Genomic DNA, 15,025 nt, shown 5'->3' with positions numbered 1-15,025 from the left:
GAATCAACGACCATTACCAATGCTCAACTTTCCTAAAGTTTTTAACAACACTCCATTTGACAATTAAATGGAATGTGCTTTCTGATTTTTATCTTTATTGTAATATCTTTTAATATCAAGAACCAACCACCTATGTTATAATCCTCAAATAATTGTCATGTTTTTAGACTCAAATATTAACACAAAAATTGTTAAATAATAGTATACTACATTTCATATTGTAATAGTTGTTTACTTACTTACTTATGTACTTAGTCGGTCCTCTTCTACCTTGCGGTTTTGAGGTTTTCCAGAGGGTTCTGTCTCAGGCCAGCTCTTTTACTTTCCTCCAGTCCCCACCCCTGGCTTCCACAGCTGCCTTTACATCTTCTTCCGAGATTCTTCTGGGCTTGCCGCGCGGTCTAGCTCCTGACATTCTGGCATCCAAAGCTTGTTTAGCCATTCTCTTATCCTCCATTCTTTGGACATGTCCAAACCATCGTAGTTGGCTCTGTTCAATTTTCTCGAGAACAGCTGAGACGTCAAGACTGGTTCTGATGGTCTGATTCCTGATTCTGTCCCTTCTCATTTTCCCTTCAGTTTTGTGGAGAAATCACATTTCTGATGCCCGAATTCTACTCTGGTGTTTGCTGGTCAATGCCCAGTTCGTGGATTTAGACGCAGAAGGGTTGTTAAGAAAATTTATCTTCAGTGCATTGAAGAGCCGCCCGAAGGCATGGGTTCGAGCTATAATTTCTCCATCTATTCTGCCATCTTCCTGCAATGTGGCTCCAAGGTATTTAAAATGGGTGGTCTGCTCCAATATTGTACCGCCATTCAGTGCAATGTGCTGTGAGGTAGGCTGTCGTGACATCATCATGGTCTGAGTTTTTCTTGCATTAATTTTCATGCCCCTCTTTTCCAGCTCTTCTTCCCAGATTAGCAAGTTCTTTTGTAGATTCCTTTCTGAATCTCCCAGCAGCAATATGTCATCAGCAAAGGCACAATGGGTGATATACACTGGCTCAGAAACTTATGGCTGAGCTTGAATTTCTGCACCTTCTCATTACACGATTTGATCACATCATCCATTAAGGTAATGAAGAGGAAGTGGGCTGAGGATGCAGCCTTGTTTGAGTCCCACTGAGGTCTCAAACACCTGAGACTCTGCATTGCAGGTTCGAACATAATTCTGACATCGACTGTACAGGCTTTGAATTGCTGCTGTTAGCTGTTGGTCAACATTTCTTTTCTTTAGTGTCTTCCAAATTTCAACTCTCAGAATGGTGTCAAAATAGTTGTTTAACGATCTCTAATCTATTTTACAAGACGTAGTTTTTAACAATATTCATAAGTCATTCCCAATCAGGTACCTGATCTGTTCCTAAGGTAAGAAATGGCTGATGACTACTATTGATATGCAAAAACATGTACCATCCAAAGTACTAATTTTATGTTAGGACTTTGTCCTTATCAAAATGTTAACTTTTAAGATTGTATTGTATTGAATAGGTGGGAGAACAGTAAGAACATACTAGTGTTATTTAATACAAATACTTTCAATACGGACCCAAAAATGAATTTCATCACGTGTAAGTTCTGACAGTTTGCATGGACTCACTAAAAGAAAAACAATGAAAATGTCAATTTTAAAAGAATTGGATGCTGCATTATTCACGTGGTTTCAGCAAAGGCGAGGCGAAGGTGTACCTATTAGTGGTCCTAAAACAAGGCAGGCACAAATTTTTCACGAAAAGATGAAGCTCTCAGGCTCCTCACCAGCATCCAATGGTTGGCTACAGAGATTTAAGGATAGACATGGCATTCGAGAATTAAACATCAAAGCAGAAAAACTAAGCGGTGACAGCAGTGCAGCATAAAACCTTAGATACGAGTTTAAGCGCTTAATTGAGAGATACAATTTTGTTCCAAGTCAAGTGTATAATGCTGATAAAACTGGACTTTATTGGACGTGCTTACCCTGTAAAACACTAGCAGCTGCTGAAGAGAAATCAGCTCCTGGTTACAAATCTAGTGGAGAGCGTATTACTATCTTGTGCTGTGCGAACGCTAGTGGCGACCATAAATTAAAATTTGCTATTGTTGGTAAAGCAAAATATCTGCGGGCTTTCAAAGGAACAGTGATGAAATATTTCCCAGTAGATTATTGTCATGACAAATCTGCATGGATGACATGCAGTATTTTCAGGACTTGGTTCCATAATAAGAAATACAGGAAGTCCCTGTAGTACTGTGCGGTCACTGTTCTGCCATGTGGAACTAAGCGGCAAACAATGACTCCCCTGACGTCATACGCAACGATCACCATCAATTTAACTGGGGAAGGATTCTGTTGAACCTTCTGCCTCCCTGGTGATCCAGCATGTCGCCACTCCGCGGAATGACGTTTCAGTTCTGGTTCGTATGCCCTGGCCCAAAATTCATCAATAGCGATTATTCGTGACAAGAACTGATCGCCGTCCTGCTGCCAGCGTGCAAGGTGGTCGGAGCATATTGCATAGCGCACCTACCTTTAAACTTCCGTCAGTGCATGCGGTACCCACCGCAATGTGATTTTGCTCAGTTGCAGCTCATTACGCAATGTCCTATGGACGCTGCGTTTCTCGATGCCACTTGCCCTCTAACTCCAGTAGCGTCCATCGTCTGTCTTCATCCAGGAGCTGCTCGATGACGGCACGTGCCACGTCGGTCCGCACACTGACAGGTCTTCCCGACCGTTGCTCATCACTGGTTGACACACGTCCTTTCTGAAACTTACCTACCTGTACGGTATGGTAGGGCATTATACCCAAAGGCTTCCACTAATTCACTGACATTCCATCGCATTTATCCCTCGGAGAATGGCTATTTTGATGTAAGCGCGCTGCTGCTCAACACGGGTTACGTCCATCTCGCATGACACTCACCAACTGACTGATTTCACAGCCCTCGCTGCACTACTACCAGCTATCACAGAGCAATCTGTTGTTCTGCATACACACTATGGCTGCAGAACTTCCACACGACACACATACGTTTGTGATCTGTTCACATATCAAAAAAAAAAATAGTCGCCATGACTTCTGCCCCAATCCTTGTATGATGAGGTCGAAGACCTCGCCTACTATTTTAATGGATTCACTAATGAAGAGAATGAGGAATTGATGATCAAAGATATCCTGATGACGAGTGGCTTCATACTGACGATGTATTGCCTGAGCATCACATTTTAACTGATGATGAAATAGTAAATAAAAGCGTGAATGGGAACTCGGCAGTCAGTTACAAAGTGACCAGTGAAAGTGAGGGGGATGGGGAAGAAGAGTGTGTCACAAACTATTGCATACCGCTTCAGACCGCACTGGAGTCGGCTGAAACATTAATGGAAGTCCTGGAGCAAGAGGACAATATGGATTTTTCCAGACATAAAGAAAATAAGTCATAGGAGAGTGAAAAAAAGTAATGGATTTTCTAAAAGCAGCTTACATGACACCAGATAAATTAATTATGGTCTGCTGGTAATTTAGGTGAATTTTTTTTTTTTTTTTTTGCTAGGGGCTTTACGTCGCACCGACACAGATAGGTCTTATGGCGACGGTGGGATAGGAAAGGCCTAGGAGTTGGAAGGAAGCGGCCGTGGCCTTAATTAAGGTACAGCCCCAGCATTTGCCTGGTGTGAAAACGGGAAACCATGGAAAACCATCTTCAGGGCTGCCGATAGTGGGATTCGAACCTACTATCTCCCGGATGCAAGCTCACAGCCGCGCGCCTCTACGCGCATGGCCAACTCGCCCGGTAGGTGGATATTTAGTATGTATTGTTGTAGCTTCGACTACATTTTGGTTTTAAAGAGAGTTTTATGCACTGCATTTTAAGGTTATACGGTATGTATTTTACTGTATGTACTTTAGTCAATTAAAATTAGTAGTATGGATTATCCATTTTTTTTAAATTAACCGTTCACCCCTTCCCGGGCATTAGAATGGATGATCGAGGTTTTACTGTAGCTATACTAAGCGCAACAAGAGCTTGCCGAAACTCCAACGTGCGCAGAGACCAATATCTGTTGGCGAAGTTTAAGCTTGTTGTGGGGCTCCTGTGTGTCGCCCGAATGCTGATTACCGGGCTCATTGTTACTCAACCGCTCACTGAGAGGCACAGTGTACAGCTCATTATCAAGCGTGTATTGAAAAGAAGCAAGAAGCGTGTGCTTGTATTATTAATATTTTATTTATATTTTGTAGCTGAAAGTGAATTTGTTGTAGTATTATATTCAGTGTACGTAGCGATGCCCCCGTTTCGTTCTAAATTAGGGAGTGCTAAAACTTTACACAGTCAAACTAGAAGTTATTTATAATGTGTATAAATTCATGAAAAACGAAACCCACCCCACTGGAAACTTATGTGCTATTCAAAAGAAAGTGGCCGAAACTACGGGTGTGTCGGAAAGGTCCGTGCGGAATGTAATACGAGACGCAAAGAAGATCGAAAGGGGTGAAGTGGATTCATTTTCAACGCCTGGAAAGAGAAGACCGAAGTCTGTCAAGAAGTGTGAATTGGACGATTTTGAGAAATGCGCGGTCAGGCGCACGATTCACAGTTTTCACAATACCGAAGGCAAGAGACCAACGCTTGAAAAGATCCGTAAGAAACTGGTAGAGGATATACAGTTTAAAGGTTGCGTAAGAACACGAAGCAAGATAGTTCGAGGCCTAGGTTTTCGATGGAGAAAGACAGAAGACATGCGTAGAATACTTATGGAGAAGCCTGACATAAGGCTCCTACGTGTGCAGTACATACAAAGCATAAAGCGATACCGACAAGAGAGTAGGCCTATTGTTTACACTGATGAGACATATTTGCATAGTTCGCACACCAAGTCAAGTGCTTGGAGTGACGGTACTCTTCATGGACTGAAGTCACCTATCTCGAAAGGGCAACGATTAATAGTGGTACATGCCGGTTCAGATGCAGGTTTCATTCCAAATGCTTTGTTGGTTTTCAAATCCAACCAAACAACAGAGGATTATCACGATGAGATGAACTATAGAAACTACGAGAAATATCTGACAGAGAAATTAATTCCTAATTTGCCACCCAACTCTGTAGTCGTGATTGATAATGCCTCGTACCATAATGTCCAATGTGAGCGTGCACCCACATCATCATCCAGAAAAACAGTTATGCAGGATTGGTTGACTGATAAGGGTATTCCATTTTCTACAGAGATGATAAAACCCCAACTGTACGCTTTGATTAAATCCCATAAATCACGCTAATAAGTCATATCAAATCGACAGACTACTTGCTACATATGGGCATACGATTTTGCGTCTACCACCATACCATCCAGACTTGAACCCAATCGAAATGATTTGGGCTCAAGTTAAAGATTATGTAGCACAAAAGAATGTTACTTTCAGACTCGATGATGCAAGAACATTGCTGATGGAAGGAATTGCGTCAATTGGGGCAGAAGAATGGTCGAGTCGATGTAGGCACGTAATCGACACTGAGAATAAGTACATTGCGAGCGATCACATAATGGATGAAGTATCAGACAGTATAATCATTAATCTGGAGGACGATAGTGACAGTGACGGAGAGAGCGTTAGTGATAGCGCGGATGACAGTGAAGGCGATATGAGCAGCTTTCAACCTCTTTCACAAGATGCAGACTAGAACAAGCCATTGGGTAAGTTAACTGCTATTTTACGATCACATAATTCTTAATCTCTTTGTTTGTTATTGTTATTTCATTCAATATTTTTGATTCTGCATGTACAACAATATCATTATGCTATAGGGTAATGTGTCTTGGCTCTGGTTATAATTACAATAAGGCATTACACTCACGCGCTGAGATTTCACTCAGTCCAGCTGGCCAGACCGCCAGCGCAGACGGTTCATTAACAATTGCTGGGAGTAAGGCGATTTAGCGAAGTGAGGGGGGCGTGCAGTGCTACTACCGAGCCCACCCGAACACTGCCGATGTTCTGCGCAGCTTTCTTTGGCAAGCTCTTGTTGCGGGACCTATATCACTCTCTGATTTTCGAGATATCGTCATTGCCGGGACTAAACCTCCTATGTGATAATATTTTTTGACGCTCTATTCTAGTCTGATACAAACATATTTTAAGAGTGTTTTGGGTACGAGACATCCTGTGGTCTCAAAATTGTTTGTCAGTCCACAGTATTAGAGTAATATTGCATCATACAAACTTGCCGTGATCAGTTACACCGAAACATACGGGAATAGGGCAGCGGGCAACAAATATTCAGTGTCCAAATGAAACTGCGCTACCACGGTAACAGAAGTGCACTTCAAGCAGCCAACAAGTCTCGCAAAGCATTTTGCAGACTAAAAAGTGGCAAGTTTCTGACAGTAGAGGAGGATTTGCTTAAATATATTATTTTGTTGCACAACGTTGGATAAGTTGTTTCTCACGAAATGCTGTATTTTAAAGAGTGAGAAATAGCCGATGCACATGGAATCAGTGTCCAAGATTTGAAGGTTAGCCGAGGCTTCATTAATTTTATGAAGAGAAATGGACTCTCTCTTCAACATAGAACAACATTATGCCAAAAAATATGGAATGATTTCGACCATTTTCACCGATTTGTGATTGAGAAGCATAAAGTGAGGAAAGATTTGATCTCCCTTGTAGGAACCGCAGGTCAGATGCCAGTCAGTTTCCCTATGCCACAAGTCCAACAGTTGATAAGAAAGGACCATACAATGTTATCGTACGTGGTACCCGAAGCCGAAAAACAATGATGTGCTGCATTGTTTGCTGTAACAGCTGATGGCAAAAAGCTTGAACGAAAAACAATGCCTACAGCAGAATTTCCACGAGTGATCCACGTTCGTATTCAAGAAAAAGGGTGGATTGGATACAAACGGTTTGGGGTAATCTAGCAGGGTCCCTCCTGTGATGCCTGGCCTTTCTCGTGTTGGACAGTTTACTGTTTTTGCTGGTATGTCATTGTTATGACATTACATGAATTGAACTTTAGTTCATGTTTCTTTCATTTCAAGTCATATTGTCAGCTCGTGATGGGAAGAATATATCCAGTGTCTGTACTTCGACCCATGTGTCCAACTTACCCGATGTAACCTATTTGGCTTTTCAGAAAAAATCTCACGCTGGAATTTTACGCCAAATGACGATAACCGCAAATGAGTTAAACCAATTGTGTTTATATTATATTTGATGTATCTTTTAAATGTAAATGAGCCGTTTACATTTCTACCATGACTGGAGATTGCCAAATTTCTCATGGAACTCCATTCCCATACCTTTTCTGCTCTTCGGATCTCATGGTACCAAATGCCTACTTATAGGGCATGTTGAAAGAATCAGTTTTAAAGACAGATAACCCATCTACAAATACTCCTGAATACCGGGTGAGTTGGCCATGCGGTTAGGAGCGCACAGCTGTGAGTTTGCCTCCAAGAGCTAGTGGGTTCGAACCCCACTGTTGGCAACCCTGAAAATGGTTTTCTGTGGTTTCCCATTTTCACACCAGGCAAATGCTGGGGCTGTACCTTGATTAAGGCCACAGCCGATTCCTTCCCATTCCTAGGCCTTTCCTATCCCATCGTTGCCATAAGATCTGTGTCGGTGCAACGTAAAGCAAGCAGCAAAAAAAAAAAAAAAAAAAAATTAAAAAATTTCTCCTGAATAATGCAAGAAGATGAACATTTTTGTGTCCTTGCAGCAACCTTTGTTCATCAATATGTTCAATAATCTTCATAAACATTATGAACAATGCATGGAATGTGATGGTACACAACATTTCAGTGTTGTTTGTTTTGGTGCATATGGTTCTCATTTGTAACCATATGATCTCCACAACCAGAAAATTGAGGAATATGCATAATTCTGAGTTACTGTTGACAACTCCCCCATGCACAGTCACAATAAATTTGTCTTAATACCATGGTACTATCTTAACCAAGAGAAGGAATACTAAAATAATCTTTTTGAGACTGTGAGCTCATTTGTTGAGTTTATTGTTCTGAAGTCTGGCCATTGCCAAGAACTTCCTTTTTATCAATAAATTTGTGAGAATTTAAAGATTTTGCTGTGAGCTTATGTTCCAGTTCTTATTTTTCTTTACTTAAACTATGTTTAATCATCTGGAAGTTCACATTCTCATGGTTAAGTTGTCAGTACGAATAAGCATTGCTTCTAACCAGACAGAAATTTGTTTAGAATGAAATTAATAGTTCATTTCATACCTTTGTTTCAGATCAGCCCAAACCATCCCGAAGCCCTGATTACAACAATATTATTTGTATAACGAATTCTATCCCCTTCAATTGGGAAACCTACATGAATTAAGACAATGAGCTTTGTATTACAAAAGGTTGATTGACAGAACTGTTACCTTAATGGTTCAGAGAGAATTTTCCAGTTCATTGAAAGAACAGAAACTATCATGTCAAGTACTGCATTTCAGACCATGGGACATCAGTGGTAGTGACAGTTGAATTGCGATCTCCCATTTCACAAATAAAATACAAATCAATTTTGATGCAGGTAGTTCTGCTAATTGTGTTAAACAGTACAGCCACAATTACATGTCTTGTAAACTGAAAGAAGAATATTCTACCTAGTATGCATAAGTTGACTGATGAAAGAACAAAGACTATTAGCCATGGGAATGATGTTACAAGAAGATAAAACAGAGAAAATAACAAATACAAGAGATGTTACTATAGCACACACATATATATGTATATTGCATTTCAAAATGTAGTATATTGAGGTAGTTAACAATGTAATTCTTCCTTTTTGCAAGCTAATCTGTATTTTATCATGAAAATTAAGACTTTATTCTCTGTAAAATATCTTGTATTTCACCCATCATTGCTCTGTTGTCAGTATGAATTATAGCAGTCTTTTGAGTTTTAGCAGTTTGCCTTTACCCACTGATTTTTCTATTGTTCCTTTTCATTGCTTCCATGGATTTCAGATGTAGGCTGCATGAAGCTAAAACATACATCAGTGGATTCCTACAATCAATACGATTCGAGGTAAAATTTGTGCTGATTTTGTCTCCGTACTTCTGCAAGATCAATTGTGTATAATTAGTGGTGGGCAATGCTCTCGCGAGAATCTTAAGACCGATTCTCCTGTGTGACATTCCAGTAACTACAAGTGTAAGCTTGATAATATATTTGCAGTTGCTGTGTGAAATAATGTTCTCACATGGAAATGTGTGTGCCGATAAATTTTGTCAAAGGCCGAAAGGTACTGGATGTTCAACACTATCATTAACAAAAGTGAAAACAGAATGTCAGTATCTTAACCCCTTAGTGTGGCAGCCATTTAGAGAGCTTTCTACTCCATAGCCGGAGGAAATTTTGACTAACTGTAACAAACACATTGATTCACTTAAAACATTACTACAAGAGTACCCCGATTTTCACAAATTTGGAATTCCTTATAATATAGCTATGTACATACAGATGATTACATAATTGTTTCACATTACCTTAGTAATTTAGTTTGATGTGATAGAGTTCAAAGCACTCCTCGAGACAGAGACCCATCGTCACATTCCTGGAAGCAGTATACCGATGTATTCCTTTTGCTGTGCTTTGAACACACAATACGTCTTTGAGGTTTAGATTTCTCACTTTTGGGTGCTAATTTCCTTATAAAATTTTGTTTGCTGCTACCTTGGAACTGTATTATCTGATGCGTCGCTCTTGAATATTTCGTTCCACGCCCAAGCGAGCATATTTTGTAAACAAACCTTCCACTAGCTGAACTCTTATAAGATACGTGCTCAGTACTTATCCCTATCACTTGTCTAAATATTATTAGAGAATTTAGGACAGTTGCATTCAAGAGACTTTTTAACCGCTTTATGTACCATTTAGTCATTCTCTTCCTTTCGGTTAAAAACTTGTAGCAACTAGTCCTTGATATCAACGTCCCCCATACCATGGTTGTAATCTATCGCACACAAAGGCTTTCCTGTCTCTTTTCCCCTCTTAGTAATACTTTTTGTTTCTGCATTGTGGTATGAAGACACAAATATAACTTTTTTTGGGTTACACCATTTTAGTACAGTGATTGGACCAGAATGCCGAGCTATTATTTCCCCCTTCTTAAGTCTTTTCTTTTACTTCATTGGGAACATTTTTTCTGTTCATTTCCAGTGTCTCAACACAATCTGTTGAATGGTGATGTTTTAGAAGTCTCGCTAACTCTGGACTGCTGTAGTAATTGTCCATCCATAAAGTGTATCTGCGGCCTAAGAAAGGTTATAACAATTTTGAGACAATTGCTGCAGTTTTTGGGGTTTCTGGAGAGATAAGAGTTGATTCAATGACAGTTCCTTTCCTTGTGTATACAAGAACACACCACAAATAACCAGTATTTGATTCACACAATTCAAATGTTTTTATACCAAACTTTGAGGCCTTTAGTGGCAAGTCTTGCCGAAATGAGAGGTGCCCTTTCAACAGCATCAGATTTTCATCAATAGCAATATTTTGCTGTGGGATGTACAGGGACTGAAATTTGATATTCAAATGACACAGAACAGGATATATTTTGAACAGTTTTGGAGTCCCTTGATATCTAGGTAAGCTGGTATTGTCTATAAAATGCAAAAACCTGCAAATCATTTCAAACCTGTCACTACTAATGACATCTGATAACCTAGGTGTTGATATAATCCTGTTCTGTGAAAAATACGACCGGGCTGTTGGCAATTGTACAATGCCCATTAGCAGAAATAAACCTAACACAGTATAAATTTCATTTACTGTAACAGGTGTCCAGAATTCAATGGGTAACCAAAAAGAAAACAGATTTCCATGAGCATTTTTATATGCTCTGCATACCTATTCGTTTCTTCCACAATTAACTATACTTCACTACTTTTATAAAAACTTTTCAGAACATTAAACTATTTCATTGATATTTTGTACAACACCTCTTGGTCCGAATTCACTGTTGAAAACTTCCCTTTGATTTGTATAATTATCCATTGTCTTCCAAATGAAATTTCCAAGTATTTGTTCCTCATCATCGGCATTCTCATAATTTATCACTACATCCGCCACAGCCACATCATCTATTTCATTATCACTGCTGCTAATACTATCACTACTATTTCCAACTACACTTTCATCTGAATTATACAATATTTCAAGCATGTTACTGTTAGTCAAACGACAGCTGGAGCTTGCCATTGTGCGCAGTGCCTCAAACTGACTGATGCTGGTTGCAGTGCAACCAAAAGCAGCAGTAGGAAACTGAATGAGGGGAATAACATTTGTGACAAAACAAATAAACTCTATACATGACAGTGTGCCCAGACAGTTGGTAAGGGACACATTAAGGGAAAAACAAGTTAACAGAGTGGAAGTGCAAATGATAAAAGCTATGTACAAAAATTGTGTTAGTAGTGTGAAGACTAGTACAGGAAAAACAAAATGGTTTAAAGTTGGAACTGAAACAGGGAAGTACACTGACTTAGCAAATGTCATGGGATAGTCACCTAATAGCTTGTGGGGCCTCCTCTGGCCCTTTGAACTGCAGTGAGACGCCGTGGAAGTGAGTCAACAAGTCCCTGGTAGTCCTCTGGACGCAGCTGACACCAAATCGTTTGCAGAGCGGCCGCCAATGCTGGTCTGTTTGTGGGTGCAGGATCCATGGGATGGAGCCTGCGTTCCAGGACATCCCAGATATGCTCGATAGGGTTCATATCGGGGCTCCTGGGTTGCCATGGCAGTCGTTGGGCCTCTGATGCATGTTCCTGGAACCATTCCCGGGCGACGTGGGAGCAATGTGGCGGCGCATCATCTTGAAACACCGCAGAACCGTCTGGGCACTGGAAGGCCAAAAATGGGTGGAGATGGTCTCCGAGCAGCTCAACATACCGCGTACCATTCAAAGTCTCTTCCAGAACAACTAGGGAGCCCATTCCATACCAGGAAAATGCACCCCAGACCATAACAGAGACACCAGCGCCCTGGACCACACCTTCGAGGCAGGCGGGATCCATCGCTCCATGTGGTCTACGCCATACACGGTGCCTCCCTTCCCTGGTGACTAGCGACAAATGCGCGTCGTCGTGTCCAATGACTTTGGGTTAACAGTGGTGCCCGTGTGCGGCGCTGGCTCCCATACCCCACAGAACCCATGTTCCTACGGATTGTCCACTGGGAGATGTGTCTAGCACGGCCTGCGTTGAATTGAGCCGTGATTTGTTGCACGGTTGTCCATCTGTCACTATTGACTATCCGTCTCAGATGTCGCCGGTCACGGTCATCGAGGGTGGCTGGATGGCCGGTCGTTCATCTGGTGTGGACGGTGACACCCACATTCAACCATTCATGATACACCCTGGACACGGTTGATCGTGTGAAGCCGAATTCCCACACCACTTCCAAAATCGCACTTCCCATCCATCGGGCACCGGCCACCATACCCCGTTCGGTGTCAGCTCACAACGATGTTCCATGTTACACCTGTCACATTCACAGCCACTGGTCACAAGGTCTCCTATACAACTGCCGCTGGCACAGGGGGCGTGTAGTGCGCAAACAACACACCTGCGCATCAGTGCTCCGTTACCCCATGACATTTGCTCAGTCAGTGTATACTATCCCCCATACTATTCATCTTAGTCCTGGATGAAATTCATAAGAACATTAAACAGAGATTGGGAAGATAGGCAATAAAAGCAGTGTTGTTTGCAGATGATATAGTGATACGGGGTGAGGATGAGACGGAAGTGCAAAAACAAGTAGATGTATGGAATCAAGAGATTAGAAAAATTTGGGATGAAAGTAAGCACAGAGAAAAGTAAAACAATAGTGATAAGGGGAAGGAAGGAAGGGGAAAGATAAAACTGAATGGTAAAATTCTGGAAGTGGTTAAATGTTTCAAGTACTTGGGTAGTGTGATCACAGAAGATAGAAAGATGACCGAGGAAATTGGGAAAAGAATACAACAAGCAAACAGATTCTACCAGAGTGTAAGGGGTATTTTGTGGAACCTGATGTCCTGAAGAAATGTAAGAAAATATTATATTCAACCTATTATGAGCCCATACTAACCTATGCAGCTGGATTATGGACTACAACAAAATGAGAGGAGAGTAGAATACGGACACCAGAGATGAAATTCATAAGAGGTATCGAGGGCAAGACCAGAAAGGATAGAATTAGATGTGAAGAGATAAGGAAAAGGACAGGAATCTTGAAACTTCAAAACATGATAGAAATGACAAAGCTAAAGTGGTATGGGCATATGATGAGAATGAAAGAAGAGAGTGCCAAAAAAAGCTTTTTCAGAGAAGTTAACAGGAAAGAGACCATGAGGAAGACCCCAAAAGAGGTAGACAGATTCAGTGCATAGAGTGCATAGAGAAGAGAGGAGGAAAACCAGAAGATGTACTTAAAAAAGAAGAGTGGTAGAGAGACAGGCAGTGATGGAGGTCCTTGATTCACAACCTGACCCGGGAAGCTGGAAATGAGAAATGAAGATGATGAAATAAACTCTATACATATTTCAGATAAAAGGTCGAGACAGTGTCTTTCATACAACATATATACCATGCACAATTGGTTATTGTATTGTATGACAGAAAGCAGCACTAACTGATACCTATACAGAGCGCTGGTGGAGTTACAAAAATATTTCGAGCAAAGAAAAAAGATAAATACAATAAATAAAATGCACTCTCAATGTACAAATAGAGCAAAGACATCACACGAAAAGACAAACTTCTCGGATCATGATTTCTTTACTTTATTCTGTGGGAAAGAATAAAGCAAACAGGCTTTAAGAAAACGAGAGATTATTCTTCAGACTTACTAGAACATTTTTTATCTATTTCTGTAGCTCCAAACTTTTCACGCTACTACTGGAAATTGTTATGATTTTATCTCTTTAGCATAGATCAGTTCTAAAACACGTTTTCTCAAAAAAAAAAAAAAAAAAAAAAAAAAAAAGAGAGAGAGAGAGAGGAGAGGAGAGTTTCCCTCAATAATATGACAAAGCACAATGTTTACGTGTCAGGCCAAGCAGAGTAACTGGAAGCGTGCACAAGGCAGTGCGCAGTTAGTCATGCAGAACACAAATCAAGGCCTTTCCCCAGAGGTATTCCGAAGTAGGAGCACAGGAATGAAAAGGGGACACCAAACAAATAATAAGCCCAAGGGATCAGGTTTTAAGAATCACGACATATATTGTAACAACATCAAAAGAAAGCTTGTAAACACGATACATAGCAATTAAAACTCAATCTTTGGTATAGGTCAGGTACTGGAATAGTAGACACGTTAGAAGATTAAGTTAAGAAAATAAGGCGTATGTACAAGTGCTTTGTGAGAATTATAAACAGATGACAAGATTCAAATAGTTACAATGGTATCAATATAGTAGCAAGGACGTACCCTGAATATACTTCAAAAAAAATATTACTAGTGGAATGATACATTCAGTAAACATTAGGATAGCAATGCGAATAAACCACCACATCGATATTTCACAATATTTAATCCCCCGAAAACGAATTTTCATTTAACTAGAAGAACAAGTGACAATTTTAAAACCATTAAATAGAAGAACAGTTATGAAAATTCACAGACCATTACCTATCTTTAGTGCATTATTAATTTCTCAAAGAAGAAGAATAGGAAGCAACAAGGGCATGCACCGGTAGAAGGTAGGGAAAATGGATAAAGAAAAAACAAAACACAGGTAAGGGCATTAAGGGAACAGGCAGGGATCAGGCTGCAAAACCCCGTTGAAGGTTAAGTTTATTTCAACACACGATGTAAGGTTCGAGCTCGCTTATTGGTCCGCCAAGTAAAACTCCTCAATCACAATTATCCATGTTCCCAGAAATGAAGGAAGTGCTCCATAGTGTAAGTAAAGTCCAAAAGGGACCGAAATTTTCAAAGCTTGATATTTGTAACAAAGTCTGTGAGGAGCTAGAAAGAATATCCACATGAATATGTAAAAATAAAACATGAGTCTGCTCACCCAGCGAGGCATAGAAGGTTCCC

The 15,025-nt window shown here is 40.5% G+C and overlaps 1 protein-coding gene across 3 annotated transcripts in view; it reads left to right on the top strand.

The window, feature by feature from the left end:
* LOC136858581 (pseudouridylate synthase TRUB1) overlaps positions 1–8,895 on the top strand; it is a 101,656-nt gene extending 92,761 nt beyond the window's left edge. For all 3 annotated transcript variants that reach the window (XM_067138243.2, XM_067138244.2, XM_067138245.2), the window contains one exon: positions 8,236–8,895. In XM_067138243.2, the coding sequence (XP_066994344.2) occupies positions 8,236–8,327 (92 nt within the window). In that variant the 3' untranslated portion in view covers positions 8,328–8,895. The remainder of the gene's footprint in view (positions 1–8,235) is intronic.
* Positions 8,896–15,025: the final 6,130 nt, after the last annotated feature.

The sequence above is a fragment of the Anabrus simplex genome, chromosome 1, assembly GCF_040414725.1.
Source record: "Anabrus simplex isolate iqAnaSimp1 chromosome 1, ASM4041472v1, whole genome shotgun sequence".
Lineage (NCBI taxonomy): Eukaryota > Metazoa > Arthropoda > Insecta > Orthoptera > Tettigoniidae > Anabrus > Anabrus simplex.
The sequence above is the reverse complement of the archived record's forward strand: the minus strand, read 5'-3'. Positions and strand labels throughout refer to the sequence as shown.